At 48.7% G+C, this 27,786-nt stretch overlaps 1 protein-coding gene across 5 annotated transcripts in view; it reads right to left on the minus strand.

The window, feature by feature from the left end:
• Positions 1–27,786, minus strand: part of LOC144487398 (E3 ubiquitin-protein ligase HUWE1-like) — a 165,256-nt gene that overhangs the window by 19,527 nt on the left and 117,943 nt on the right. For all 5 annotated transcript variants that reach the window (XM_078205490.1, XM_078205486.1, XM_078205487.1 and 2 more), the window contains 12 exons: positions 23,705–23,755; positions 21,021–21,089; positions 20,046–20,145; positions 18,579–18,679; positions 17,137–17,287; positions 12,969–13,096; positions 9,693–9,833; positions 8,595–8,700; positions 7,819–7,935; positions 7,398–7,499; positions 5,645–5,725; positions 436–542 (listed from right to left, as the gene is read on the minus strand). In XM_078205490.1, the coding sequence (XP_078061616.1) occupies positions 436–542; positions 5,645–5,725; positions 7,398–7,499; positions 7,819–7,935; positions 8,595–8,700; positions 9,693–9,833; positions 12,969–13,096; positions 17,137–17,287; positions 18,579–18,679; positions 20,046–20,145; positions 21,021–21,089; positions 23,705–23,755 (1,254 nt within the window). The remainder of the gene's footprint in view (positions 1–435; positions 543–5,644; positions 5,726–7,397; positions 7,500–7,818; positions 7,936–8,594; positions 8,701–9,692; positions 9,834–12,968; positions 13,097–17,136; positions 17,288–18,578; positions 18,680–20,045; positions 20,146–21,020; positions 21,090–23,704; positions 23,756–27,786) is intronic.

Consider the following 27,786-nt stretch of genomic DNA (forward strand, 5'->3'; position numbering starts at 1 on the left):
GGTAGACAGGGCCTTGGTTTAATACCTCACCCCAGAGGCAGCTCTCCTGACAACACGGCACTCCCTCACCCCCCAGGCAATGTTCACCTGGATGACATGACTCGAGTCTCTGGAGTGGGAGCACAAACCCACGACGCTCTCAGAGTGGAGAACACGATCGATCTGCTGAAACAGAGCTGGTGTCTGGGAAGGGCTGATGAGAGTGAAACATTAGCCAACCATGGAGAGGGAGCACGTGTGAAGGTCAGGGGTGGGGGTGGAGGGGGGGTCATCACAGGCAAGTGAAGGCTGCAGAGAGGAAGAGGCTTGGGGAGGGAGGTCAATGGTCCAGGAAACAGGGAACACAGCAGAACGCGGGAGGACAGCGAATGGCAGCACTTTGCGCAGGAGGAGAGAAGTCAGACAGGATTGCAGAGGGCGCTTGCGAGAACTCACATCTTTTATCAACAAGGCATGAAGCATGACGTCCGTCAGGCCATTGTCCTGAAGTGAAGATAGCAACGATGGCTCTTGGAACACAAACACAGTCACCACCTCAGTAGCTGGAAAAGAAGTTAAAACAAAAAGCACAGAATCATCAGTGTTGTTGCGGACAAGGGCTCAGAACTGAGCAAACCCTGATGTATTGCGCAACCCTCATTGGCAGACTGGTTTTTTAACAACACCAGGTTAAAGTCCAACAGGTTTATTTGGTAGCAAAAGCCACACAAGCTTTCGGAGCTGCAAGCCCCTTCTTCAGGTGAGTGGGAATTCTGTTCACAAACAGAGCTTATAAAGACACAAACTCAATTTACATGAATAATGGTTGGAATGCGAATACTTACAACTAATCAAGTCTTTAAGAAACAAAACAATGTGAGTGGAGAGAGCATCAAGACAGGCTAAAAAGATGTGTATTGTCTCCAGACAAGACAGCCAGTGAAACTCTGCAGGTCTAGGCAACTGTGGGAGTTACAAATAGTGTGACATGAACCCAATATCCCAGTTGAGGCCGTCCTTGTGTGTGCGGAACTTGGCTATCAGTTTCTGCTCAGCGACTCTGCGCTGTCGTGTGTCGCGAAGGCCGCCTTGGAGAACGCTTACCCGAATATCAGAGGCCGAATGCCCGTGACCGCTGAAGTGCTCCCCAACAGGAAGAGAACAGTCTTGCCTGGTGATTGTCGAGCGGTGTTCATTCATCCGTTGTCGCAGCGTCTGCATAGTTTCCCCAATGTACCATGCCTCGGGACATCCTTTCTTGCAGCGTATCAGGTAGACAACGTTGGCCGAATTGCAAGAGTATGTACCGTGTACCTGGTGGATCCACCGTGTACACGGTACATACTCTTGCAACTCGGCCAACGTTGTCTACCTGATACGCTGCAAGAAAGGATGTCCCGAGGCATGGTACATTGGGGAAACTATGCAGACGCTGCGACAACGGATGAATGAACACTGCTCGACAATCACCAGGCAAGACTGTTCTCTTCCTGTTGGGGAGCACTTCAGCGGTCACGGGCATTCGGCCTCTGATATTCGGGTAAGCGTTCTCCAAGGCGGCCTTCGCGACACACGACAGCGCAGAGTCGCTGAGCAGAAACTGATAGCCAAGTTCCGCACACACAAGGATGGCCTCAACCGGGATATTGGGTTCATGTCACACTATTTGTAACTCCCACAGTTGCCTAGACCTGCAGAGTTTCACTGGCTGTCTTGTCTGGAGACAATACACATCTTTTTAGCCTGTCTTGATGCTCTCTCCACTCCCATTGTTTTGTTTCTTAAAGACTGGATTAGTTGTAAGTATTCGCATTCCAACCATTATTCATGTAAATTGAGTCTGTGTCTTTATAAGTTCTGTTTGTGAACAGAATTCCCACTCACCTGAAGAAGGGGCTTAGAGCCTCGAAAGCTTGTGTGGCTTTTGCTACCAAATAAACCTGTTGGACTTTAACCTGGTGTTGTTAAACTTCTTACTGTGTTTACCCCAGTCCAACGCCGGCATCTCCACATCAAGACTGGTTTTTGACAGCCCTTTTGATACCTGCAACACACCCTGGAAGATAAGTTCTCTCCCCGTCGTCACCGGCCTATTGGTCAGGTGGGGCCCAGCAGCAGACACAAAAATAGGGAACTGGGTCAATAAATGCTGCAAGGGCCAGATACAAAATGTGGGCTGGATCAATACAAACCAGGAATATGCCAACATGGCAGTGTGCGCAAGGTTACTGATAGGTCACGCTCACTTGCCACCACAAACCCACTCCATTCCACCAACTTGCACAATCAGGAATCCGTTCCATTCTTTGATACGCTACAGCATTGCTTCCCAAGGGCAATGGGAGGGGATGGACAATACAGACGGATAAACAGAAGAGTCACCTTGATTAAAACATGCAAGATTCTGAGGGGACTTGACAGGGTGGATGTGGAAAGGATGTTTCCTCTTGTGGGAGAATGGAGAACTAGGGGGCCACTGTGTAAAAGTAACTGAGCTCCCATGTAAGACTGAGGTGGGGAGAAATCTTTTCTCAGAGGATGGTGAGTCTTTGGAACTCTCTTCTCAAAGAGCAGTGCAAGCAGAGAATATTTGTAAGGTAGGGGTAGATAGATTCTTGAAAAGTGCGAGGCTGAAACTTTATCAGGGAAGGTGGGAATCTGGGGTTGAGGTTAGAAATCAGATCAACCATCATCTTATTGAATGATAGAGCAGGATGGAGGGGCTGAGTGGCCTCCTCCTACTAGATCACCATCTTCCTAACCCACAACCAGCCACACTGCAGAGGGAGCAAACAGAGCCTCGGTTTAAGCAGCACCTCTGAAAACGGGCAACACTTCTTCAGTGTCAGTTCTGGGGAACGCCAGCCTAGATTTTAGGCTCGTCAGGACTTGCGGTCTTCCGACTTGAAGTTTACGGTGAGCGGGGACTGACATTCGGGCTGGTGTTGATTTTTTTAAGAAGCGTGCGCTGAAGGGGGCACACTCTTCAGGAGATACCTGAAGAGGGGCACACTCTTCAGGAACTTTCAAAAGTTAATTGGGGGAGTCTGTGGGAAGGCAAAGGGACGTCTGGTAAGTGGCATGCTTTCAAAAGTGTGTTAACCAGGGTTCAGGGTAAACACATTCCTCTTAGAGTGAGGGGCAAGGCTGGCAGAAGCAGGGAACCCTGGATGGCTCGGGAGATTGAGGCCCTGGTCAAGAAGAAGAAGGAGGCACATTACGTGCATAGGCAGCTGGGATCAAGTGAATCCCTTGAAGAGTATAGGGGGTGTAGGAGTAAAGTTAAGAGAGAAATCAGGAGGGCAAAAAGGGACACGAAATTGTTTTGGCAGATAAGGCAAAGGAGAATCCAAAGAGCTTCTACAAATACATAAAGGGCAAAAGAGTAACAAGGGAGAGTGTAGGGCCTCTTCAGGATCAACAAGGTCATCTATGTGTGCGGATCCACAAGAGATGGGTGAGATCCTAAATGAATATTTCTCATCAGTATTTACTGTTGAGAAAAGCATGGATGTTAGGGAACTTGGGGAAATAAATAGTGATGTCTTGAGGAATGTACATATTACAGAGGAGGTGGTGCTGGGAGTTTTAAAGCACATCATGGTAGATAAATCTGCGGGTCCTGATGAGGTATATCCCAGGACGTTGTGGGAGGCTAGGGAGGAAATTGCGGATCCCCAAGCCGAGATATTTGAATCATCAATAGTCACGGGTGAGGTGCCTGAAGATTGGAGACTGGCAAATGTTGTGCCTTTGTTTAAAAAGGGTTGCAGGGAAAAGCCTGGGAACTACAGGCCAGTGAGCCTCACATCTGTGCTGGGTAAATTGTTGGAAGGTATTTTTGAGAGACAGGATTTACAGGCATTTAGAGATGCAAGGACTGATCAGGGACAGTCAGCATGGCTTTGTGAATGGAAAATCATGTCTCTCAAATTTAATTGAGTTTTTTGAAGGGGTAACCAAGAAGGTAGATGAGGACAGTGCAGTTGATGTTGTCTACATGGACTTTAGCAAGGCCTTTGACAAGGTACCGCATGGTAGGTTGTTGCATTAAGTTAAATCTCACAGGATCCAGGGTAGGTATCTAAATGGATACAAAATTGGCTTCTTCACAGAAGCCAGAGGGTGGTTGTAGAGAGTTGTTTTTCAAACTGGAGGCCTGTGACCAGCGGTGTGCCTCAGGGATAAGTGCTGGGTCCACTGTTATTTGTCATTTATATTAATGATTTGGATGAGAATATAGGGGGCATGGTTAGTAAGTTTGCAGATGACACCAAGATTGGTGGCATAGTGGACAGTGAAGAAAGTTATCTCCAATTGCAACAGGATCTTGATCAATTGGGCCAGTGGGCTGATGAATGGCAGATGGAGTTTAATTTAGACAAATGCGAGGTAATGCATTTTGGTAGACTGAACCAGGGCAGGACTTACTCAGTTAATGGTAGGGCGTTGGGTAGAGTTACAGAACAAAGAGATCTAGGGGTGACTCCTTGAAAGAGGAGCCACAGGTGGACAGAGTGGTGAAGAAGGCATTTGGCATGCTTGGTTTCATGGGTCAGAACATTGAATACAGGAGTTGGGATGTCTTGTTAAAGTTGTACAAGACATTGATAAGGCCACACTTGGAATACTGTGTGCAATTCTGGTCACCCTATTATAGAAAGGATATTATTCAACTAGAAAGAGTGCAGAAAAGATTTACTAGGATGCTACCAGGACTTGATGGTTTGAGTTATGAGAGGCTGAATAGACCGGGACTTTTTTCTCTGGAGCGTAGGAGGCTGAGGGGTGACCTTATAGAGGTCTATAAAATAATGAGGGGAACAGATCAGCTAGATAGTCAATAACTTTTCCCAAAGGTAGGGGAGTCTAAAACTATAGGGCAGAAGTTTAAGGTGAGAGGGGAGAGATACAAAAGTGTCCAGAGGGACAATTTTTCCACACAGAGCGTGATGAGTGTATGGAACAAGCTGCCAGAGGCAGTAGTAGAGGCGGGTACAATTTTGTCTTTTGAAAAGCATTTAGATAGTTACATGGGTAAGATGGGTATGGAGGGATATGGGCCAAATGCAGGCAATTGGGATTAGTTTAGGGGATTGAAAAAAAAAGGGCGGCATGGACAAGTTGGGCCGAAGGGCCTCTCTCCATGCTGTAAACCTCTATGATTCTATACCGTCGCCAATTCCATGACCAGTGTAAAGACTGACAAGCCTGGCAATGACAATCTGCCAAATAAAGCCGAGATAAAATCCGCACTGAGTGGAGTATCCCAGCTTACGGTGCCAACACTAACAGCGCTGAGCAGAGAATAGCACTCCATTCTCACCCCGCCTACGGCCAACACTTTATTCCATAAAGGGTTAATTTGGTAGGTTGCTGTACCAGACTTGCTAATATTGCAGAGACGGGTTGGGGGTGTGTGTGTAACGGGAGAGAGAGAGAGAGAGAGGGGGGGGGGGGGTGTAACGGAGGGGAGAGCGCAGGGCAGAGCGCGGGGGGAGCAAGATATTGGTGGGCATCAGAAAGAGTGAGGACAGACAGAGGGAGTAAGAGATGGTTGCAAACCAGCAAAGACGGCTCGAAGTTTTATTGCTGTGAGCAATGCTTTGGGGGACAGAGGATGAAAGGAAGCACGTGATGAATCAAACGTACAAATCTCACTTACCGAGCAGGAAGAGAGATGGCCCATAATACTCCGCGTTGCTGATGATGTGTTTGAGTGAGGTAGGCAGGGAACCATCCATTACTGAAAGGTAAATGACATGGAGAGAAATTAAAACAAGCATTGCCGCTGGATTAGTGAAGCGACAAGAGTGAACTACCCTCGTGACTGAAAGGTAGACTGGGCCAGCAGAGATAGAGGCAGCCGTTAGCGCGGGTTATGGGCACAGCTCCTCAATTCCTGGCTTCTGCACGTGGCTGTGCTGCGCAGCCATTTACAAAGTTGCTGAAGGTGCGGGCGGGAGTGCGGATGGGAAAGCGGCTGACAAAATTCTTGTTGATGAAGGCACAGAACTTTAATGTTACTGAGGAAAAAGAGACAAGCTGTCTCAGCTTTCCGTCTTGCACTCATCAGGGCAAATTCGCAAATGCAAAGGGAGCAACAATTTGTACTGCACAAGAAGAGTCCGTTGATCAGCTGGCAAGTAGGTTTCACTTGGTAGAGGCATTGCCATGGAGAATGCACCAGGGAATAGTAAACTGCCAAGCTTTTGTCTAAATTCAAACATTCAGAGTCAACCAGCCTGCTTTTGAATTTGAGCAAGATTTTGGCAGTTAACCGTTCCCTGGTGCATTCGCCATGGCACCTCCTCTACCAATTGGAGTCCACTTGCCAACCATTTAGCACCCTCTTCTCATGCAATACAAATTGTTGTTCCTTTTGTATTCAATATTCTTGCGAGTCCTGATGTGTGCAAGACGGGAAGCTTCGATGTCCTGTTTCTCGGAAGGTAGGTGGAGTTAAGATATAGATCTAATTGAAAGGTGGAACAGACCAGAGGGACTGATCAGCCTCTCTCTTTTCCTTCCTTGATTTTTTTAAATTATTCATCAGTGTCACAAATCAGCTTACATTAACGCTGCAATGAAGTTACTGTGAAAATCCCCTAGTGGCCACACTCTGGTGCCTGTTCGGGTACACTGAGGGAGAATTTAGCACAGCCAATGCACCCTAACCAGCACGTCTTTCAGATCGTGGGAGGAAACTGGAGCACCCGGAGGAAACCCACGCAGACACGGGGAGAATATGCATACTCTGCACAGGCAGTGACCTAAGCTGGGTCCCTGGCGCTGTGAGACAGCAGTGCTAACCACTGTGCAACCCTGTGATGTTGACCAAGCACTGAACAACAGGCAGGACCTCATTCCACTCAAAATAAGCAGCAGGGGCTTCCAGCAGCAAGAACCTCAATCACATCTACAAAGAACAAATTCACACTTGTGTGGCATCTTGCACACCCCAAAATATACGAAGGCCAATTGACATTCCTGCGAGTGCTGTCACGTTAGCCGAATTGCATATGGCAATAACCGAAGGTGAGGTGAACGGTCCACTAGTCAGTCTGTTTACAGTGGCGTTGGCTGACGGAGGAATCACTGGATCTTTGACACACACCACGAGAGAGCAGATGGGGCCTCAGGTTAGTGCTGCATCTGACAGTGCAGCACTCCTTCAGTGCTGCAATGGACTTTCAGCCTGGATCAGGTGGAGTGGGACCGTGACCTTCTGCCTCTTGAAGTCAGAGTGCTAACAACAGGGGCAAGGTTATTTTAAAGTTGCTTTACAATGGACAACCTCTACCAGAGGTTGTCCACAATCCTGCCTTAGTAGTGTGGCGCACCAGGTTTAAAGAACAAATGCTTATAGATATGATTGGATTTTCAGAAGGTTAAGGACCATGAAGAGGCCACCTTACCATGCCGAATGCTGTCCGAGAACGCTGGATCTTGAATGGCCTTCTTCAGGAAGTTGAGCATAGATTTCAATAGGGCTGCACGCTGCGGGATGCACTGAACCCCTGCAAGAGGGGAGGAAAGTGCATTTACATAGAGCCTTTTAGCATCACTACACCCCAAAACATATCTATGATCAGGAATTACTCTTCAGACTAGGGTTTCACTGTGACAGTCAAATTGGACACAGCAAGATCCCACAGAATCCACAATGTGACGATGATAGGCTGAGGGATTAACATTGCCAAACTTACCTCACACCATTGACAGAAGCAACAGTTACAACACCGACCCCTGCCCCGGCATCTTGTGATATTAACCCAGGCTGAAGAGACCCCCCCACCCTCACCACACAAAAGGGTCAGCTCAGCTAGCACCTCTTACCAGTTCTTGGTGGGTATGTTGTGATAGTATTGGGCCCTCGCAGCAACTCCACATCTGGCCTGGGTTCAGTGGCGGAAGTTGAAGGACCCGGACTGCTCTCCATTACGATATCTGAAACTACAGAAGGGGAAAGTGATCGCCAGTTACAACAACAATCAAAGAGAATTGGGGTAGATAGAACATACAAACCGCCCCCCCCCCCCCCCCCCGCACCGATTGGAGAGCCCAGACCAAGCGTTATAACCTTAACATTACAGGTAGGCTGTTCAGGATGGAATCACTAAAACCTCTCATTCTGCTAAAGGTCAGCAGGTATAGGATCAAACCTGGTCAGACTTTTCAGTTGAGTGAACATTATCTGAACGGCTTCTGATGCAATTGCATCATGTTTTCAAACAAGGAGACCAAAACTATACTGAATACTCCAGATGTGGCCTCATGTCTCAGCCAGCACACTCGACGGCTTGGTCAATATAGATGGCCCCGCGCAACAATATTGCAGATACATTAAAAGCATCAACAGATTATGGCAGAACATAGTGAATATTAGAGAGTACAAACTCAGGACTCAATATCCTGAAAACAAAATGGGACACGTTCCAGGACACAACACAGCATTGCTGCCAGTGAATGGGAGGGCACCAGTGGCTGCTGTAACCAACACGGTAAGACAACAAAGGCAAGAAAGCTGGCAATTGTCATGCACCATTCGCCATCTCCACACGCTCTAAAGCGCTTCCCAGTTGCAAAGTTGAGAAGCAAAGATGAGCAATTACCTTCCGAATCTGTCTCCATCTCTTCACCCTCCTGAGTTGTGCTCGATCTGTGAATCTTTGGCTTGATGACGAATGGGCACTCCTTCCTGCAAATATCAACTTCGTGCTTTGACAAAGAGAGAGAAGAATGATGATGAAAGAGGTTGCTCACATCAAACATCCTCCAAAATTCATGTTAAAACACACAGAGGGAGCATCACTCTGTATCTAACCCCGTGCTGTACCTGACCTGGGAGTGTTTGATGGGGGACAGTGTCGAGGAAGCTTTACTCTGTATCTAACCCTGTGCTGTACCTGTCCTGGGAGTGTTTGATGAGGGACAGTGTACAGGGAGCTTTACTCTGTATCTAACCCCGTGCTGTATCTGTCCTGGGAGTGTTTGATGGGGACAGTGTAGAGGGAGTTTTACTCTGTATCTAACCCTATGCTGTACCTATCCTGGGAGTGTTTGATGGGGACAGTGTAGAGGGAGCTTTACTCTGTATCTAACCCCGTGCTGTACCTGTCCTGGGAGTGTTTGATGGGGACAGTGTAGAGGGAGCTTTACTCTGTATCTAACCCCGTGCTGTACCTGTCCTGGGAGTGTTTGATGGGGGACAGTGTAGAGGGAGCTTTGTTCTGCATATAACTGCATGCTTCTAAACTCCGAACAATTCGGACTACATGGAATCCTAGGGCACAGGCGGACACAAATCAGCCAATAAAGCCTGTTCTAGCTCCTTGAAAGAGCTAACCAATAAATTCCCTCAGTCTATCCTACATGGAGGCCATTTAGCCCCTCTCGAGCCTGTTGCACAGGAGGTCCACCACAGACCCTCTTCAGCCTGGAGGCCATTCAGCCCCTCGAGCTGTTAATGGCATCATGGCTGATCTGTACCTGAACTCCATCCATTTACCCCGGCGCCACATCCTTCAATATTTTTCACGAGCTAAAATTTCTAACCAATGCCTTTCTGACAGCTAATTTTGTTATTGCTTCCCTCACACTTTCGGGCAGGACGTAACCCATGGTGATTATTACGATTCTACCTGTTAGAATAGAATGCAACTCGCAAAACACCTCGCATCAGCACGCTAGAAATACAAATGCGGGCGTACCTCCAGCCGGTTGATGAATACGGCCAGTCCGCTGTGCGACTGGAAGGCTGCCATGTCCAGGTTGGTGATGAGGTCAACCACTCGGACAGCCCTGGTCACAAAAGTAATCTGATCCTGCTCATCGCCAAGATACTTGATCACCTAGGGAAAGCAAGGAGGGAAGAAGAGTGCAATGAAGTTATTATATCGTACCTCACCTACTCTGTTAACATTAACCCACAGAAATCGGTGCACAAATCCACAGCTGTAGCTACTGGACTTCCCGTGGCATCACTTGTGTGTCACAGAGATACTAGGGAAATACACCAAGTGGGCACAGCTTGCAACCAGTGTCACTGGGAACTGTTTCACATTGACAGCAAAGAGCCTGTAAAAATCTGGGAAGATGGGTAGCATTGTAGTAATGTCACTGGACTAGCAATCCAGAGGTCCAGGCTAACTCTCTGGGGGACAGGGGTTCAATACCACTACAGCAGCTGGTGGAATTTAAATTCAGTTGATAAAATGTGGAATTAAAAGCTAAGTCGCAGTAATGATTACTGAAACTACCATCAATTGTCGGAAAAACCAATCTTCTTCAATATGTCTTTCAGGAAAGGAAATCTGCTGGCCTCACCCGGTCTGGCCTACATGTGATTCCAATATGGTTAACTTTCAACTGGTCTCTGAAATGGCCGCAGCGAGGTACTCAGTTTAAGGAGTAATTAGGGATGGCCAACAAAACTTGGCTCTGCCAGTGACACCACACGAAAGAATAAATTAAAGGCCCTAACAACCATACGCTTTTGACAGGAAATGTGAACGTACAGAAGATTCAAAATGTAACATGGTCATCCTGCAGGTACTTAGCCAGGCTGCTCCTTTGGTTGGCTTCCCTTGGGTAACGGGCATCAAATTAATGACTCATTGCCCGGAAATTAAAAAAAATATAAACACAACGTTGAACGTTATCTGCCTGTATAGCCGAGGCACAAGATGCACTGGGTTGATATCTTTTATCCAAGCTCAAATATAAATACGATGCAAGACCATCCCATCCACACTGAAGGGCAATTGTTTGGGGTAACCTAACGAGGTTCATTGTCAGGTAGTGGAATTCGTCTCATGCACAGGTAAATGACAACTCTTTGAGGCAAGTCAACCAAGGTCAGCAACGATCGTGCGTGTGACAATATGCAGAGACTAAACTACAGCGTCCTTTCCTGAAATAGCAGCCCAGCCCGAGCGACAAAAAGACAACAGGCGGGCCAAAAAGAACCTGAACACTTCGAATGCAGGAGTTGGATCCTAAATCCACACAAAGTGGCTTTTCAATTCAGTTGTTGCTGTTGGAAAGCACTCTGATACCACTAACAAGGAGGCCACTCTGCAGATAACTCCGTGTGCATTGGTGCAGGTGGGATTCAAGGTGCATTGAGATCCAAGGCAGAATCACAGAATGATTCAGTGGCATTCAGTGCACCTTCAGTGAAAGAGCAACCCAATGCATTTCACTCCCTGGCTCTTTCCCCACTGTTCTGCAATTTAGTATTAAGTTACCATTCAATCTGTTTCCATTGCCTTTTCAGAAAGCACATTTCACCTCACAATTTGCTGCATCATTTTCTTCCCCCTCTCGCGTTGCTTCTGGTACTTGTTTTTTTTTGGCCACTTGTCCCTCTGTTTACCGACCCTGCTACCACCGGAAAGAATTCCTCCTCATTTTCTCTATCCAAACTATTCACGATTTTCAATGCCTCGATCAAATCTCTCCCCTTTGTCTTGCAATGGTTAAGGGAACAACCTCAGATTACCTAGTCGCTCCAACATAACTGAAGACCCTCACCTCTGGTACAATTCTAGTACATTCCTTCTGCACCCTCACCCAAAGGCCTTGACATCCTTCCTAAATAAGGTTGCCCAGAACTGGATACATTATTGGTAAATGGATTCCAAACACGATCTTTGCTTGACAGTTTGTTGGTTTGCAGTAACATTCGCACCACACAAGTGCCGGGCAATGACCATCTCCAAAGAGAGGATCTAACCACCGCCTCTTGACATTCAATGGTGTAACCATCACTGAATCCCCCATTGTCAACATCCTGGGGGTTACCATTGACCAGAAACTGAACTAGACTAGCCATACAAATACCATGGGTCCAGAGCAGGTCAGAGGCTGGTATTCCTGCAGTGAATAACTCGCCTCCTGACTCCTCAAAGCCTGTCCACCATCTACAAAGCACAAGTCAGAAATGTAATGGAATACTCTCCACTTGCCTGGATGAGTGCAGCTCAAACAACACTCAAGACGCTCGACAACTTCCAGGACAAAGCAGCTTGCTTGATTGCTACCTGTCCCACAAACATTCATTCCTTCCACACTGAAACAGTGGCAGCAGCGTGCACCGCAGGAACTCACCAAGGTTCCTTTGATAGCACCTCCCTTCACGTCCATCTAGAAGGACATGGACAGCAGTTACCTGGGAACACCACCACCTGGAGGTTCCCCTCCAAGTCACTCACCATCCTCACTAGGAAATATATCATTACTTCTTCTCTGTTGCTGGGTCAAAATCCTGTAACACCCTCCCTAACAGCACTGTGAGTGTACCTATACCTCAATGACTGCATCGGTTCAAAAAGGCAGCTTACTACTAACTTCTCAAGGACAGCTAGGGATGGGCGATAAATGCTGAGCCTAGGGCAACACAGTGACAGTGGTTAGCACTGCTGTCTCTCAGCGCCAGGGACCTGGGTTCGATTCCTGGCTTGGAACTGTCTGCACATTCTCCCCATGTCTGCATGGGTTTCCTCCGGGTGCTCCGGTTTCCTCCCACAGTCCGAAAGACTGGTTAGGGTGCATTGGCCGTGCTAAATTCTCCCTCAGTGTACCCGAACAGGCGCTGGAGTGTGGAGACTAGGGGGTTTTCATTGGTGTTAATGTAAACCAACTTGTGACACTAAATAAATAAACCTAAATTTAGCCAGCAATGCCCGCATCCCCGAAATGAATGAAAAGAGAGATTGCAGCATTACATACATCTGTCTCTTACCTACTAGCCCAATGACCCAGCAGTCTCTCTTCATAAGTGCTCCAAACACTTCATTAAACTATGCATCTTAACAGTATAATTAACATACCAGGCACAAAATGTTTGTGAACAATGATCTATAAAGGCTGAGCATAACTGGCAGGCAGGTCTATTTCCTTTACTCCAGGATGGCAGGTGAAGTGGAGCTCAGAAGAGAATACCCCGACAACCCTTTGCCGTGTCATACCAAAAGATGTCTTACCTTGAGTAAAGCTTCCATCATTCCACAGGAGACCAAGGCTTCGCCACCGGCATCATAACTCGCCAGGTGGTAGAGAAACGAAAACAATGCTGTCGCAAACTGATGAGGATATGGCTCCATGGATGGATCTGTCAGAGAAGGAGAGCGGCAATCCGCATTTAGCAACAATTTACTTCAAATTTCGTGGCTAATTACTCATTGAAGGGAAGCGATTATCAGGCCAATATTTAATTGGTCACTTCTAATACAGCAGGGGAAAAAAATCACACCAATTATAAACCTCCCTGAGTAATAAGCTCAATATAGGCCCCTTACAGTCAGAAACGGGAGAATTCATAACGGGGAATAAAGAAATGGCTGAGGAACTAAATTCGTACTTTGCTTCAGTCTTCACTAAGGAAGACATGAATAATGTACCAGAAGTTCTGAGAGAAACATGTTTTAGAGAGGAGCTGAAGGAAACCAGGATTAGTAGAGAAAGGGTTTTGGGGAAATTGATGGGATTGAAGGTGGATAAATCTCCACGGCCTGATTTAATCCCATGTGACCCTGGAAATACAGTACTAAGTGGCCCTGGAAATAGTAGATCTATTGGTGATCATTTTCCAAAATCCTTTGGACTCTGGACTGCTTCCTACAGATTGAAGCATACCTAATATAAGCCTGCTATTCAAAAAGCGAGGTAGAGGGAAAACAGAGAATTATAGACCAGTGAACCTAATGTTGGTACTGGGCAAGAGTCTATTAACGAAGATGTCATAACTCAGCATCTGGAAGGCAGTGGTATAATCAGGCAAAGTCAGCATGGATTTACAAAAGGGAAATCACACTTGACAAATCTATTGGAATTTTTTAAGAATGTAACTAATTGAGTTGACCAAGGAGAACCAGTGGATGTGGTTTATTTAGACTTTCAGAAGGCTTTCGACAAGACCTCACATAGCAGGCTACTATGTAAAGCTAAAGCGGGTGGGATTGCAGTTGGATAGAAAGCTGGTTAGCAGATAGGAAGCAAATAGTTGGAATAAATGTGTCTTTTTCCAAATAGCAGTCAGTGACTAGTGGTGTTCTGCAGGGATCTGTGCTCGGACCCCAACTGTTCACATTATATATTAATGATTTGGAAAAGGGAACTGAATGTATTATCTCCAGATTTGCAGGTGATACAAAGTTGGGTGGGACGGTGAGCTGTGAGGAGGATGCAGAGATGCTTCAGTGTGATTTGGACAGGCTGAGTGTGTGGGTATCTGCATGGAAGATGCAGTATAATGTGGATAAATGTGGGGTTATCCACTTTGGTAGCAATAATAGGAAGACAGATTATTACTTGAATGGGTGTAAATTGAGAGAGGCGGATACTCAGCGAGAGCTTGGAGTCCTCGTGCATCAGTTGCTGAAAGTAAGCGCACAGCTACAGCAGGCAAATGGTATGCTGGCCTTCATAGCGTGAGGTGAGTGACCAGAACTGAGTGTGTGGAGTCTGCACATTCGCCCCTTGTCTGCATGAGTTTCCTCCGGGTGCTCCGGTTTCCTCCCACAGTCCAAAGATGTGGTTAGGTGGATTGGCCATGTTAAATTCCTCCTTCGAGTCAGAATAACTGGCAGGGTAAGTACGTGCGGTGACAAGGGTAGGGCCTGGGTGGGATTGTTGTCAGTGCAGATTCAATGGGCCAAATGGCCTCCTCCTGCACTGTAGGGATTCTGTGATTCTATAAGAGGATTTGAATGCAGAGATAGGGATGTTTTGCTGTAATTGTATAGGACGTTGGTGAGGCCACATCTGGAGTATTGTGTGCAGTTTTGGTGTCCTTATCTGAGGAAGAATGTCCTTGCTGTAGAGGGAGCGCAGCAAAGGTTTACCAGGCTGATTCCTGGGATGGCAGGTCTGTCATATGAGGAGAGACTAAGTGGGTTGGGATTATATTCACTGGAGTCTAGGAGAGAGGAGATCTCACAAACTGTAAAAGTTTAACAGGGTTAGACAGGGTAGATTCAGAATGTTCCCGATGGTGGGGGAGTTCAGAACTAGGGGTCATAGTTTGAGGATAAGGGATAAACCTTTTGGAACTGTGAGGAGAAATTTCTTCACCCAGAGGGTGGTGAATGTGTGGAATTCACTCCTACAGAAAGTAGTTGAGCTCAAAACGGTGTGAGATTTCAAGAAGAAATTAAATTGGGATTAAAGGGGGCAAGGGATATTGGGGGCGGGAGGGGGAACGGGGATCAGGATGTTGAATTTGATGATCAGCCATGGTCAAGGTGGGTACAGTAAGAAGTCTCACAACACCAGGTTAAAGTCCAGCAGGTTTATTTGGAATCACAAGCTTTCGAAGTGCCGTTCCTTCGTCAACAGAATTTGACACCAAGTCACATGAGGGGACTTCAGGGGCAGGTGGCTCAAAGCTTTGTCAAGGTGGGGGAGGGGGGGGGGGAGCGTATTAAAGGAGAGGAGAGGTTCAGAAAAAGAATTTCAGAGCTGGAGGACCACACAGCTGAAGGTACAGCTGGCAATGGGGGAACGATAGAAATCAAGGAGGGGGCGGGGGGGTTGGTGGTGGTGGTGGCTGGGGTTGTTCACGAGGTAAGATTTGGAGAAACACAGTTCCCCAGAAGGTTGTTGCAGGAGGAGTCTGAGATAGGGAAGGGTAAGGCACAGAAGGATTTCAAAACAAGTATTTCAGAATTGAAATCCCAGATATCTGACTGACAATTCAAACCTATTTGCTGCTCCAAACCCTAGGCCAAAAGTCAAGAGATTATGTCCACCAGAAGAGATACAGCAAGTAAAAATTGCGATGCACCCCCCTTGATCAAGAATAATTTAGTTGATGGCCCACGACTCAGATCGTGTTAGGTCGGAAGATGGAGAGTTTTGGCACAGAGGTGCAAAGAAGTCAGGTCCTCAAAAGGTGACAGCAAACAGCAGCCAAATAGCACTGTAGGGTTGCAAAAAGGAAATCAAGTGCACATTCAAATATATTTTTGCTGGTGCTGGTTACGGGAGGAATAATTGCTGCATTTTATCCCGACCAAGCCCACAGAGCCTTTCCTAATGTGGGGTTGCCCGAGGGGACTCTAGGTCACTCGAGCGCCCAGTCAACGTGGCCCGTTTCGGAAAAGGAAACACAGTCATGCCACTGCAAACAGGTGCTCTCAGTCAAACTGCAGACCTTTCAAATGAGATCCTAACCATCTGAGCCTGCCAGTTCAGGTGGATTGGTACATCCCAGGACAGACAGTGGCACCGTGGAAACGTCTGCGGAACAGCAATCCAGAGGCCCAGACAAATGCACTGGGAATTAAATTCAAGCAGCCAGCAAAAGATCAGGGCTGGAAAGTTAGTCTCAGTAATGGTGATCATGAAACTATCATCCATCGTCACAAAAACCCATCCGCTTCTTTAATGCCCCCTTTGCAGAAGGAAATCTGCCTTCCTTTCCTGGTCAGGCCTATATGCAACTCCAGACCCACAGCAACGTGGTTGACCCCTTGAAGTAGTCCTAGAGCAGTGGTTCCCAAACTTTTTTCACTGGGCCGCACTTTCGGAATAAAAATTTGCTCACGCCACACCAAATTTTTTATTGATAAGAAACCCATTTTAAAAAAAACTCCTAGCAGTGCTTGATTCATAACATAGAACACAACTACTTTATAATATGATCATGGGACATCATCCTCAGCATCACTTGATGCTCTTGTTCTCACTTTGGAAAAATATCTATCCATGTTTAAATGTTTCTTTGATTGTTCTTGAATCTTCCCGCCACACTTGCCATCCTCTCTCGCCGCACCAGTGTGGCGCGCCGCACCCTTTGGGAGCCACTGTCCTAGAGTGTCATTCAGTTGAAGGGCGATTGGAAATGAACAAACACTGGCCTTGCCAGAGATGCCCGCATCCCATGAAATAATAGTTTAAAAATGACCTGGTTTGTGGGACCTGACCGTGCGATGAATCAGTTAACGCACTGAGTGCTGGATTGACCGTTTTGGATCTGAAATCACATTCTCCACAGCCGTGCAGCCGATGCATCTCTTTAAACAGTGCTGCAGCGAGCCAGTGTTTCCCTTTCCTCTCCAATTACCTCTCATTCACAGAATCCCGGGTGAACCTCAAGTTTTTAAAAACACAACAAAGCAGGAAAGAGGGGAAGTTTCAGGAAACACTTACCAATCATGGCCTGGATACAGTTGCGCACCAGCACCGGTAGAAAGCCATGGTATGACGCTGTTCCTGTGCAGTCTATGATGCTGCTCAGCTTGGGTGTCCTTTCCAAATGAACTATTGACGTCAATGTCCGCAAAGAAGCGGCTTTAATGTCCTGTCAAAGAGGGAAGAACAATGGATGAAGGGAGGGAACAGTTCTCACTGAAAGCAGGGAACTCATGACCTGGTGCTTTACAGTATCCCAACTCCACTCATTTCAGGTTCCTATGGTGCGGGAAATTGCCATATTGTGGCAATGGTGCCTTCAGTTGCATGCCGAGTAAAGCCCTGCCCAAAGCATCCAGCATTCCAGGCCTGCCCACCATTTCACTCAGTTACATTGCCTTCAACAGGGAGTGGGTTGTTGGGTCTGCAAAAAGCTCGACATTTGGAGAAAGAGACTTCTAACGGCAGCCCAGCGCCACAAGCCAAGCGGGTGACAGAACCACCGCGGTGCACGAGGAGGCTGTTCAGCCCATTGTGTCTTTCAATGAGCAACTCACCCAGTGCCTGCCATCACCCCAACCCTCACGTCCCCCTAACCCTGCACATTCTTCCTTTTCAGATAAGTCCAGTTGAATGCCTTGATGAAACTGTGTGCACCACAGTCTAAGCCAGTGCATTCCTAACCCAAACAGCTCGCTGTGTGAAAGAAACTCCCCCTCGTTTCATTTTTGCTTCTTTTACTATTTACTTTAAGCCTGTGTCCTCTCATCCTCCATCCTTTCTCCCTTTCTACTCACTCCAATCCCCTCATGGTTTTGAACACCTCTATCAAACCTCTCAACCTTCTTTTCTCGAAGGAAAAGAGTCCTGATCTTTCCGATCTATTGTCATAACTGAAGTTCCTCATCTTCTGAGCCATTCTCGTGAATCTTCTTTAGAGTGGCACAGTGGTTAGTATGTTGCCTCAGTGCCAGGGACCCGGGTTCAATTCCAGCCTCGGGTCACCCGGACTGAGTAGACTGGGGCTAAACTCATTGGAATTCAGAAGAATGAGGGGTGATCTTATAGAAACATATAAGATTATGAAGGGAATAGATAAGATAGAAGCAGGAAAGTTATGTCCACTAGCAGGTGAAACTAGAACTAGGGGGCATAGCCTCAAAATAAGGGGGAGCGGATTTAGAACTGAGTTGAGGAGGAACTTCTTCACACAAAGGGTTGTGAATCTGTGGAATTCCCTGCCCAGTGAAGCAGTTGAGGCTACCTCATTGAATGTTTTTAAGGCAAGGATAGATAAATTTTTGAACAGTAAAGGAATTAAGGGTTATGGTGAATGGGTGGGTAAGTGGAGCTGAGTCCACGAAAAGATCAGCCATGATCTTATTGAATGGTGGAGCAGGCTCGAGGGGGCAGATGGCCTACTCCTGCTCATAGTTATTATGTTATGTTCTCATACTCACCATAAGCTGTTTGTCTGGAATCTGTAGAACATCCACCAGCTCCTCTATCAAACCGTTGTACAATATACTATTGGCAGATTCTTGGAGCGCATTGGAGTAAACTGGAGAAAAATCAGGGCGGACGGAGTCAGAAACTCTGGCTGATTATTAACCCATCCAGCACATCCTCCTCCCCATCCTCCCCATTGAAGAGCTACCCAGTAAAAGGCATTGCACCCGGCCTCTGATCGCAACTTCAAGTCATTACCTTCATTGGCAGCAACAAGGCCTCCCCGCAGAAAGGCAGTACACGGAGGTCGCAGGTCTCCTCGCACTGTGCCTTCTACCAAAGCCACTTAATATAAACAGGAGGATGAAATAAATCATGTCACAAAATAAAATAAACCAGGGCCTGTATTGTAGGGAGGCAGTTAGATTTTTTAACCACATCCTATTGATGCAGTGTTTCCAGTGGGCTTTAACTGCTTGGACCAGGACCCCAGTGGCCGAGGTTTGGTCAAGTCTCCACAGCGTTATGCTGTCTCTCCCCTTGCCACCGCTGTTGTTTCAGCCTCCCGCCTAAATAACTTGAAGGTCGGGGTGGGGGTGGGGGCAGGGGCAGGGATCTCACCCAGTTCTGTGGCCGACTACCCGCCCACAGGCCAGTGCCAAAATAACTTGGCGTTGCTCTTGACGTACATTAACCTGCCGGCAACTCGTCCAGAATGCTAGAGTCACAAGTCGAGATGAGAGTGGATCTCATGCGAAAGCTGATGGGTACCAGCTGGGGCACCACACCACCTCACTCGCCCGGGTCTACCCAAGGGCACAGGTACTGCTGCTCAACCTAGCCCAGGAGCCGCCACACAAACGTAGTAGATGATCACCTCCAAGTAGGATTATTTCTGGGGCATCGAGACCAACAGAGCTCGAGTGGCTTCTTGTGAGCGCTCACGTTAAACCTCCCAAAGTCAGCAAGGAAAACATCCTATTAAAGGCCGGCAGCAAACAAAGCACACCATCCACACACCATCTCTAAAAAGCCCATACACTGTAGCCCCCTCCCCCGTCCCACCGGAACACACTCCACACCCTTCAGACCAACCGCAGCCCCACCTCTCCGTGGCACATCTCCTGGTTGACTGCAAACCTCACTGACCACAGCCTGGAAACTCACCCAAGCGGTGAAGCCCCAGCGTCAACCAACTGAGGGAAATCTGGGCAGCCCACAGCTGCACGAGGCTGGGCCAGGAGCAGCTACCTGCTCCACAAGTGGAACAGGGGCTACAGCTCAAACTGTGACTGCGGTCGGTCATGCCAGACCATCGTCCCGCGCCCGAGTTCCTGCCCTCGAGAGATCTGTTCCTGGTGGCATCACAACCATTCACACTGCATCAACTGCAGTTGCTGAATGGACTGTTAACCTCGACAGCCAACCTTAACTACTTCCCCAGCCATAACACCCGCTAAGTGCTTAGGATGACTTACCTAATATCGAGATAGCATGTAGCCTAGCCTGTACTGCTTGCAGTCTTTTTTTATGATTTGAGAAGCCGTGTGCTAGCCGTATGTGTGTAAACAGTAGCATCTGTCACAAAACAAACAGGCATCATCGACCAGCATTAAAACCGCAACCATTATTCCATATTTGCCTTAAGGGGGAGGTTTGTTTCATTTGTTCATGGAGTGTGGGAGTCACGAGCATTTACTGCCCATTCTGCACAGCCCCGGAGTCTCAGTGTGACACCTTTTGGCAACTGATTGAAAGGCCCCAGCGAGCCAGAGGAGCAGTTTAGAGTCAACCACATTGCTGCAGCTCTGGAGTTACGTGTAGGTGAGACTGGGGAAGAATGGCAGATTGCCTTCCCTCAAGGACATTAGTGAACCAGATGGGATTTTACAACCATCGATAAGAGTTGCCATGGTCACCATTACTGAGACTAGTTTTATACTCCAAGGCTTATCAACTGAATTTAAACTCCGCCAGCTGCCATGATGAGATTTGAACCCGTGTCCCCGGTGCATTAGCCTGTGGATTACTAGCCCAGTGACATTATCATGATGCCACTGTCTCCCATCGAGCATTTTAATTCCAGATTCTGGCACAGTGGTTAGCACTGCTGCCTCACAGAGTCAGGGACCCGGGTTCGATTCCCGGCTTGGGTCACTGTCTGTGTGGAGTCTGCACATTCTCCCCGTGTCTGCGTGGGTTTCCTCCGGGTGCTCCGGTTTCCTCCCACAGTCCGAAAGATGTGCAGGTTAGGTGCATTGGCCATGATAAATTGCCCCTTAGTGTCCCGGGATGCATAGGTTAGAGGGATTAGCAGGATAAATGTGTGTGTTACGGAGATTGGGCCTGGGTGGGATTGTAGTCGGTGCAGACTCTATGTAACACTACCCCAACTGACTTGTAATGCTCGACATTTCTTGCACAGAGCTAAGTGCAAAGAGAGCTGTACTCACCTGCTTATCCTTTGGGATGCTATACATTTTGGTTAAAGACTCCATAATTTCAGATGGACTTTCAGATATCTGAGAACAGGAAAGAAAGGCCAATGAGGAAGCAGCTTTCATGCTGCACATACTCTTGCCAAGTTCCCTTTCAAAGCTCAAAGCTTGAATCAGCATAACAGGCAAGATAACCCTGCTCCCAGGTGTCAACACAGCCCTGAACCTGCAGAAAACAATGCAGAGCATCGCTCCCTCTCTTCGCTGCCCCCCCCCACCCCCATCCCCCCACCAATCAAGCGACACTCCGACGTACACTACCCACCCCACCCAGCAAGGACAGCTCCACCTACACTGCCCACCCCACCCAACAAGGACAGCTCCACCTACACTGCCCACCCCACCCAGCAAGGACAGCTCCACCTACACTACCCACCCCACCCAGCAAGGACAGCTCCACCTACACTGCCCACCCCACCCAGCAAGGAAACCTCCACCTACACTGCCCACCCCACCCAGCAAGGACAGCTCCACCTACACTGCCCACCCCACCCAGCAAGGACAGCTCCACCTACACTACCCACCCCACCCAGCAAGGACAGCTCCACCTACACTGCCCACCCCACCCAGCAAGGACAGCTCCACCTACACTGCCCACCCCACCCAGCAAGGACAGCTCCACCTACACTGCCCACCCCACCCAGCAAGGACAGCTCCACCTACACTGCCCACCCCACCCAGCAAGGACAGCTCCACCTACACTGCCCACCCCATCCAGCAAGGACAGCTCCACCTACACTGCCCACCCCACCCAGCAAGGACAGCTCCACCTACACTGCCCACCCCACCCAGCAAGGACAGCTCCACCTACACTGCCCACCCCACCCAGCAAGGACAGCTCCACCTACACTGCCCACCCCATCCAGCAAGGACAGCTCCACCTACACTGCCCACCCCAACCAGCAAGGACAGCTCCACCTACACTGCCCACCCCAACCAGCAAGGACAGCTCCACCTACACTGCCCACCCCACCCAGCAAGGACAGCTCCACCTACACTGCCCACCCCACCCAGCAAGGACAGCTCCACCTACACTGCCCACCCCACCCAGCAAGGACAGCTCCACCTACACTGCCCACCCCACCCAGCAAGGAAACCTCCACCTACACTGCCCACCCCACCCAGCAAGGACAGCTCCACCTACACTGCCCACCCCACCCAGCAAGGACAGCTCCACCTACACTGCCCACCCCACCCAGCAAGGACAGCACCACCTACACTGCCCACCCCACCCAGCAAGGACAGCTCCACCTACACTGCCCACCCCACCCAGCAAGGACAGCTCCACCTACACTGCCCACCCCACCCAGCAAGGACAGCTCCACCTACACTGCCCACCCCACCCAGCAAGGACAGCTCCACCTACACTGCCCACCCCACCCAGCAAGGAAACCTCCACCTACACTGCCCACCCCACCCAGCAAGGACAGCTCCACCTACACTGCCCACCCCACCCAGCAAGGACAGCTCCACCTACACTGCCCACCCCAACCAGCAAGGACAGCTCCACCTACACTGCCCGCCCCACCCAGCAAGGACAGCTCCACCTACACTGCCCGCCCCATCCAGCAAGGACAGCTCCACCTACACTGCCCGCCCCACCCAGCAAGGACAGCTCCACCTACACTGCCCGCCCCACCCAGCAAGGACAGCTCCACCTACACTGCCCGCCCCATCCAGCAAGGACAGCTCCACCTACACTGCCCACCCCACCCAGCAAGGACAGCTCCACCTACACTGCCCGCCCCACCCAGCAAGGACAGCTCCACCTACACCACTCACCCCATCCAGCAAGGAAACCTCCAGTTACACTGCCCACCCCACCCAGCAAGGACAGCTCCACCTACACTGCCCACCCCACCCAGCAAGGAAACCTCCAGTTACACTGCTCACCCCAACCAGCAAGGACAGCCCCACCTACACTGCCCACCCCACCCAGCAAGGACAGCTCCACCTACACTGCTCACCCCAACCAGCAAGGAAACCTCCTCCGCCCCTCCACCATCTACCCTAAACATGTTGCCTTAACCTCACCCTCACAAAGGTCAGGCTAACGAGAAACTTGTGGGAGTGACTTTCTGGCTTTCAGAAACAAATAAATTGCAACAGGAGGCCACATAATCCATGCTCATTGCCAGATTAGGAAACGTGATTGGGAAGGATAATAGAGAGGGCATGCTCATTTCGAATGTGCCAATATCAAGCAGCAGAGCGGGGTGGGGGGGTTAAAACCAAAGTTCACCCATCCTAACGTTTGAAGCAAGATCTCAGACTCCACCACAGTAAAGGAGCGGATCGGGAAACCGCCATGAGTTTTACTAGTGTAACCATCATTACAGGTGTCAAGTGGAGACTGGACATACACTGCCAACATCTTTCCCCAGGTGTGTGCTTTTTCGTAACTGGCTTCAGTGTCACAGCACGGGGTGGGGGAAGTGGCATGGAAGACAAAGTTATTCAGTACTCAAACTATTCCGACAATCCAGTGACTTGGCACCTGTGGAGAGGCTTGCCTCCCTATTCAACGCCCAAGACGTCAACTCTGCTAGCATTTGCAACATTTCCTTAGTTTCACACCTACTCGCCCTCCCTACCCCCACACCCCATTTTTGACAACAGTACAAGTTACAAGCACTCACCTTATCTAACTGCTCTATATGAATGTAATGTAGTGTGTTGTTTGCTGTGGCCTGCAACAGAAGAGGTTACAAGACATGGGTTAACACGACTTGAAAGAACGTAATGCAACGTATTGTGATGCAGTCCCTCGACAAACTGGGAGCTGCACTTGATCCAGAAACAGCTGCAAACACTGAAACTGTGGGGTGTGGGGAAACAAAAAGCCCAATCTGTTTCCCACCCCATCGTTACAAAGCAAATCCAATCTCACTGCGAGGGTAAAGCTGGAGGTTTTCCTTTCAATAAGGTTAAAAAGGGCTGTCCAGTGTGGAGAGTTTGAGTAGGCAAGACCGCATACCCTGGAGTTTGGAAAAACAAGGGGGGCTTTGAAGAGGGCGAGACAGGTAGACAGGCTCCTTCCCCTGGCTGGGGAATCTACAACACAGGGCCACATTCTCAGGATAAGGGGTCGAACAGTTGGGACTGGGATAAGGAGGAATTTTGCACTGGGTGGGTTGTGAACCTTTGGAATTTTTGCCTCCAGAGAGCTGGGGGCGTGTATGGTGAGGATACTCAAGGCTGAGATTGAGAGATTTTTGGATGCGAGGGGCATCCGGGGATATGAGAAAGGAGCAGGAAGGATGGAAGGAATGATCAACCAGGCCCTTTCGGAACGTTGAAGTACGCTCTGCGGCTTGCTCCCACTTCTATTTTTTTACATTATTCTTGACTGTTTGTTCTCCCCCGCAACCACCTCCCCCTCACGAACCCTGTCCCAACTGTCAAGGTGGGAACATGCACCACTTCTGCCTCCCCAACTCCCGTGATACCTCAAGCATTACTACCAGATGTCAACCCAAGACACAACTGCTCGACTTAAGGGGCAACGGTGTGCTGTTGCTCAACTTTTATTGAAACACCCTCACCTTTTGAAGCAAAGAAAGCATTTGCCTCAGGGTTACCGCCCCCCCGACGTCCACCAGATGTTTTACAGACACCCACTGCATTCCCATTTATTCCAAATCCAAGTGGATTGCTTGCGGCCGGTAGGAAAACTCACGGCTCTCCGAGGCCAGAGAAGCTCTTCAATCTAAAAGCATTCAATGTCACGTTTGCTGACACGAAATACCGCCGTGCATAACCCAGCATGTCACTGCAAGAGCAGCCGGCCTGCTTGCTGTAAATAGGCACACCCTGAGGTTTCAAGGTTTACCATGCTGTGTCAACTGTGGCATTCACGTCTGAGCCAGAAGACTGTGCATCCAGAGCTGGGAGAACAGAAACATCCAGAGTGCACAGATGAGGGAGTGTTGCACTGTCAGAGGTGCCAGCTTTTGAATGAGATGCTAAACTGTGGCCATGTCAGCACTTAAGAGGTGGACGTAAAAGATCCCATGACACTCCCTTGATGAGTAGGAGCATTATCCTGGTACCCGGGCCGATATTAATCCCTCAATCAGCATCATGGGAACAGATTATCTGAGTCATGTTGCTGATTGTGGGATCTGTGTACAGCAGTGACCGCAAAGGATTCTTCACTGCCTCTGAAGCACCTGGGGACGTCCCGAGGTGGTGAAAGGCAGTACACAAGTGTCAGTGTTGTTTCTTAATCTGTCATAGCGGGTATTCCCCTGCATGCAGGCTCTCCATTTTAATAAGGGCAGCAAATTTGCATGTGTGGCCTTGCGCAGTTTGATTAACATATCGCAGGGCAGCCACCTGTCGCAGCGGGATCGTCACCGACTCACGTCACTCCGTGCCAGCTTCTGAGCAGGGAATCCTACGCTTCCAATCGGTGGATGACCGAAGCCACATTCCCACTTTGGGATATAGTCCGAACCTCGATACACAACGTCTACATAAACCATGCACAGAACCAAACGCTAGTTGAGTAGGCACCTCCCCCCCCCACCACAACCCCACCCCGAAAGACCTACGCAGCAATGCCTCAGAATAGCACAGCCCACAGAGTTCAATGAGGACATGTCACGTAAGCATGGTTTGCTCCCTCGCGTGGTCAAGTGGTTCAGGGGAGATCTAATGGGAGAAGTTTGAAACAATAGGGTGGATAGAGGACACAAAGGAGTGAGGAGACCCAGCACACACATCATGGAACAGACACAGGAAAAAAAACATCAGACTAGTGGAATGCTGGCCTTTCTATCTTGAGAACTAGAATAGCCGGGGTAGGATTGAAGGCATGCTTCAGGTACACAAAGCCCCAGCTTAGACCACACCTGCGGTCATTGTGAGTTCTGAGCACCGCACCTGGGGAAGGATAGGCTGACCTTGGAGGGAGGCACGGTGGCACAGTGGTTAGCACTGCTGCTTCACAGCTCCAGGGACCTAGGTTCAATTCCCAGCTTGGGTCACTGTCTGTGTGGAGTTTGCACATTCTCCTCGTGTCTGCGTGGGTTTCCTCCGGGTGCTTCCTCCCACAGTCCAAAGATGTGCGGGTTAGGTTGATTGGCCATGCTAAAATTGCCCCTTAGTGTCCTGAGATGCGTAGATTAGAGGGATTAGCGGGTAAGATATGTCGGGATATGGGGGTAGGGCCTGGGTGGGATTGTGGTCGGTGCAGATTGTGGTCGGTACACTGTAGGGTTTCTATGGTTTCTATGAGTACAGTCTCGATGTGTCAATGTATCAGCAAGTACATCCTTTGGCATTTACATCGTGAAGCTAATTGCCTTAAAGACAGGCTAGTTATTGGCTCAACCTCCAAGAGTATGAATGGACACAGATGAAACAGTTGGTGTGGGGAGGAGGACCATAAGGAGTTTGCATCCCTCACTGTGCTGTAGATAGAATAAACTTGCTAAGGGTAAAAGACAAGCTGCTATATCATTCCTCCATCGTATACCATTAATGAATTTAACACATTAATTCAGCAGAAGGATACCAGGACTCGAAGGGCTAAACAACAGGGGGAGATTAAACACAAACGAGTGCTATATTCCCTGGGACTGAGACGGTCAAGAGGCAATTTGAAGCAAATGTTCAAGGTAATAAATGGAACAGTTAGCCTTTCCGAGTTGAGGGCTGGGCTGGGGGTGGGGCTGGGGGCAGCACAGTCTAAAACAAAAACACAGCCAGATCTTTCAGGACTGAAAGTAAAATACTGCAGATGCTGGGGATATGAAATAGAAACAGAACATTCTGGAAAGACTCAGCAGGCCTGGCAGCGTCTGTGGGGAGAGAAACAGAGTTTTTGGGTCCTATACAAGTTCTAAAGAGGACTCGTGCTGGACACCGTTTGTTACCTCACAGAAGCAGCTAGAGTTGCTGAGTTTTTCTAGCACTTTCCATTTTTATTAAAGTCGTGAAGTTTGAGAAATACTGCTATATGCAAAAAAGGTAGTTGGTTGGGACTCTTGTTTGTAAACAGCAACTAATACTGGATCAACTGTCAATTTTAAATCAGAAAAGTGATAGATTCGGGCGGCTCGGTGGCACAGTGGTTAGCACTGCTGCTTCACAGCTCCAGGGACCTGAGTTTGATTCCCGGCTCGGGTCACTGTCTGTGTGGAGTTTGCACATTCTCCTCGTGTCTGCGTGGGTTTCCTCCGGGTGCTCCAGTTTCCTCCCACAGTCCAAAGATGTGCAGGTTAGGTTGATTGGCCATGCTAAAATTGCCCTTAGTGTCCTGAGATACATAGGTTAGAGGGATTAGTGGGTAAATATGTAGGGATATGGGAATAGGGCCTGGGTGGGATTGTGGTCGGTGCAGACTCGATGGGCCGAATGGCCTCTTTCTGTACTGTAGGGTTTCTATGATTCTATGATCTATTTTTGCTAACCAAAGTCATTAAAGGACACAGAGCAAAGGCAGGAAATCAGGTCACAGAAATGCCATGATTGCTGAGGGGCCAAATGGCCTCCTCCTACTTCTATGTCAAAAAAATAATAGATCAGGAGTTAAATCAGTTATTGCAAACAAAGGTGGCCCTTTCCTCCAAAAGGCTCTGATAGTGCAGGCCCACAATTCAAATTGCAAAAACGGTGAAGGTTTCTTTGATGACAATCAGACCATGTGGATTTAAGGCAAGGTCAGATGCGATCCAAGTGAATGATGGTACAGGCTTGAGGGGCCGAAAGGCCC

The sequence above is a fragment of the Mustelus asterias genome, unplaced genomic scaffold, assembly GCF_964213995.1.
Source record: "Mustelus asterias unplaced genomic scaffold, sMusAst1.hap1.1 HAP1_SCAFFOLD_773, whole genome shotgun sequence".
Classification (NCBI taxonomy): domain Eukaryota; kingdom Metazoa; phylum Chordata; class Chondrichthyes; order Carcharhiniformes; family Triakidae; genus Mustelus; species Mustelus asterias.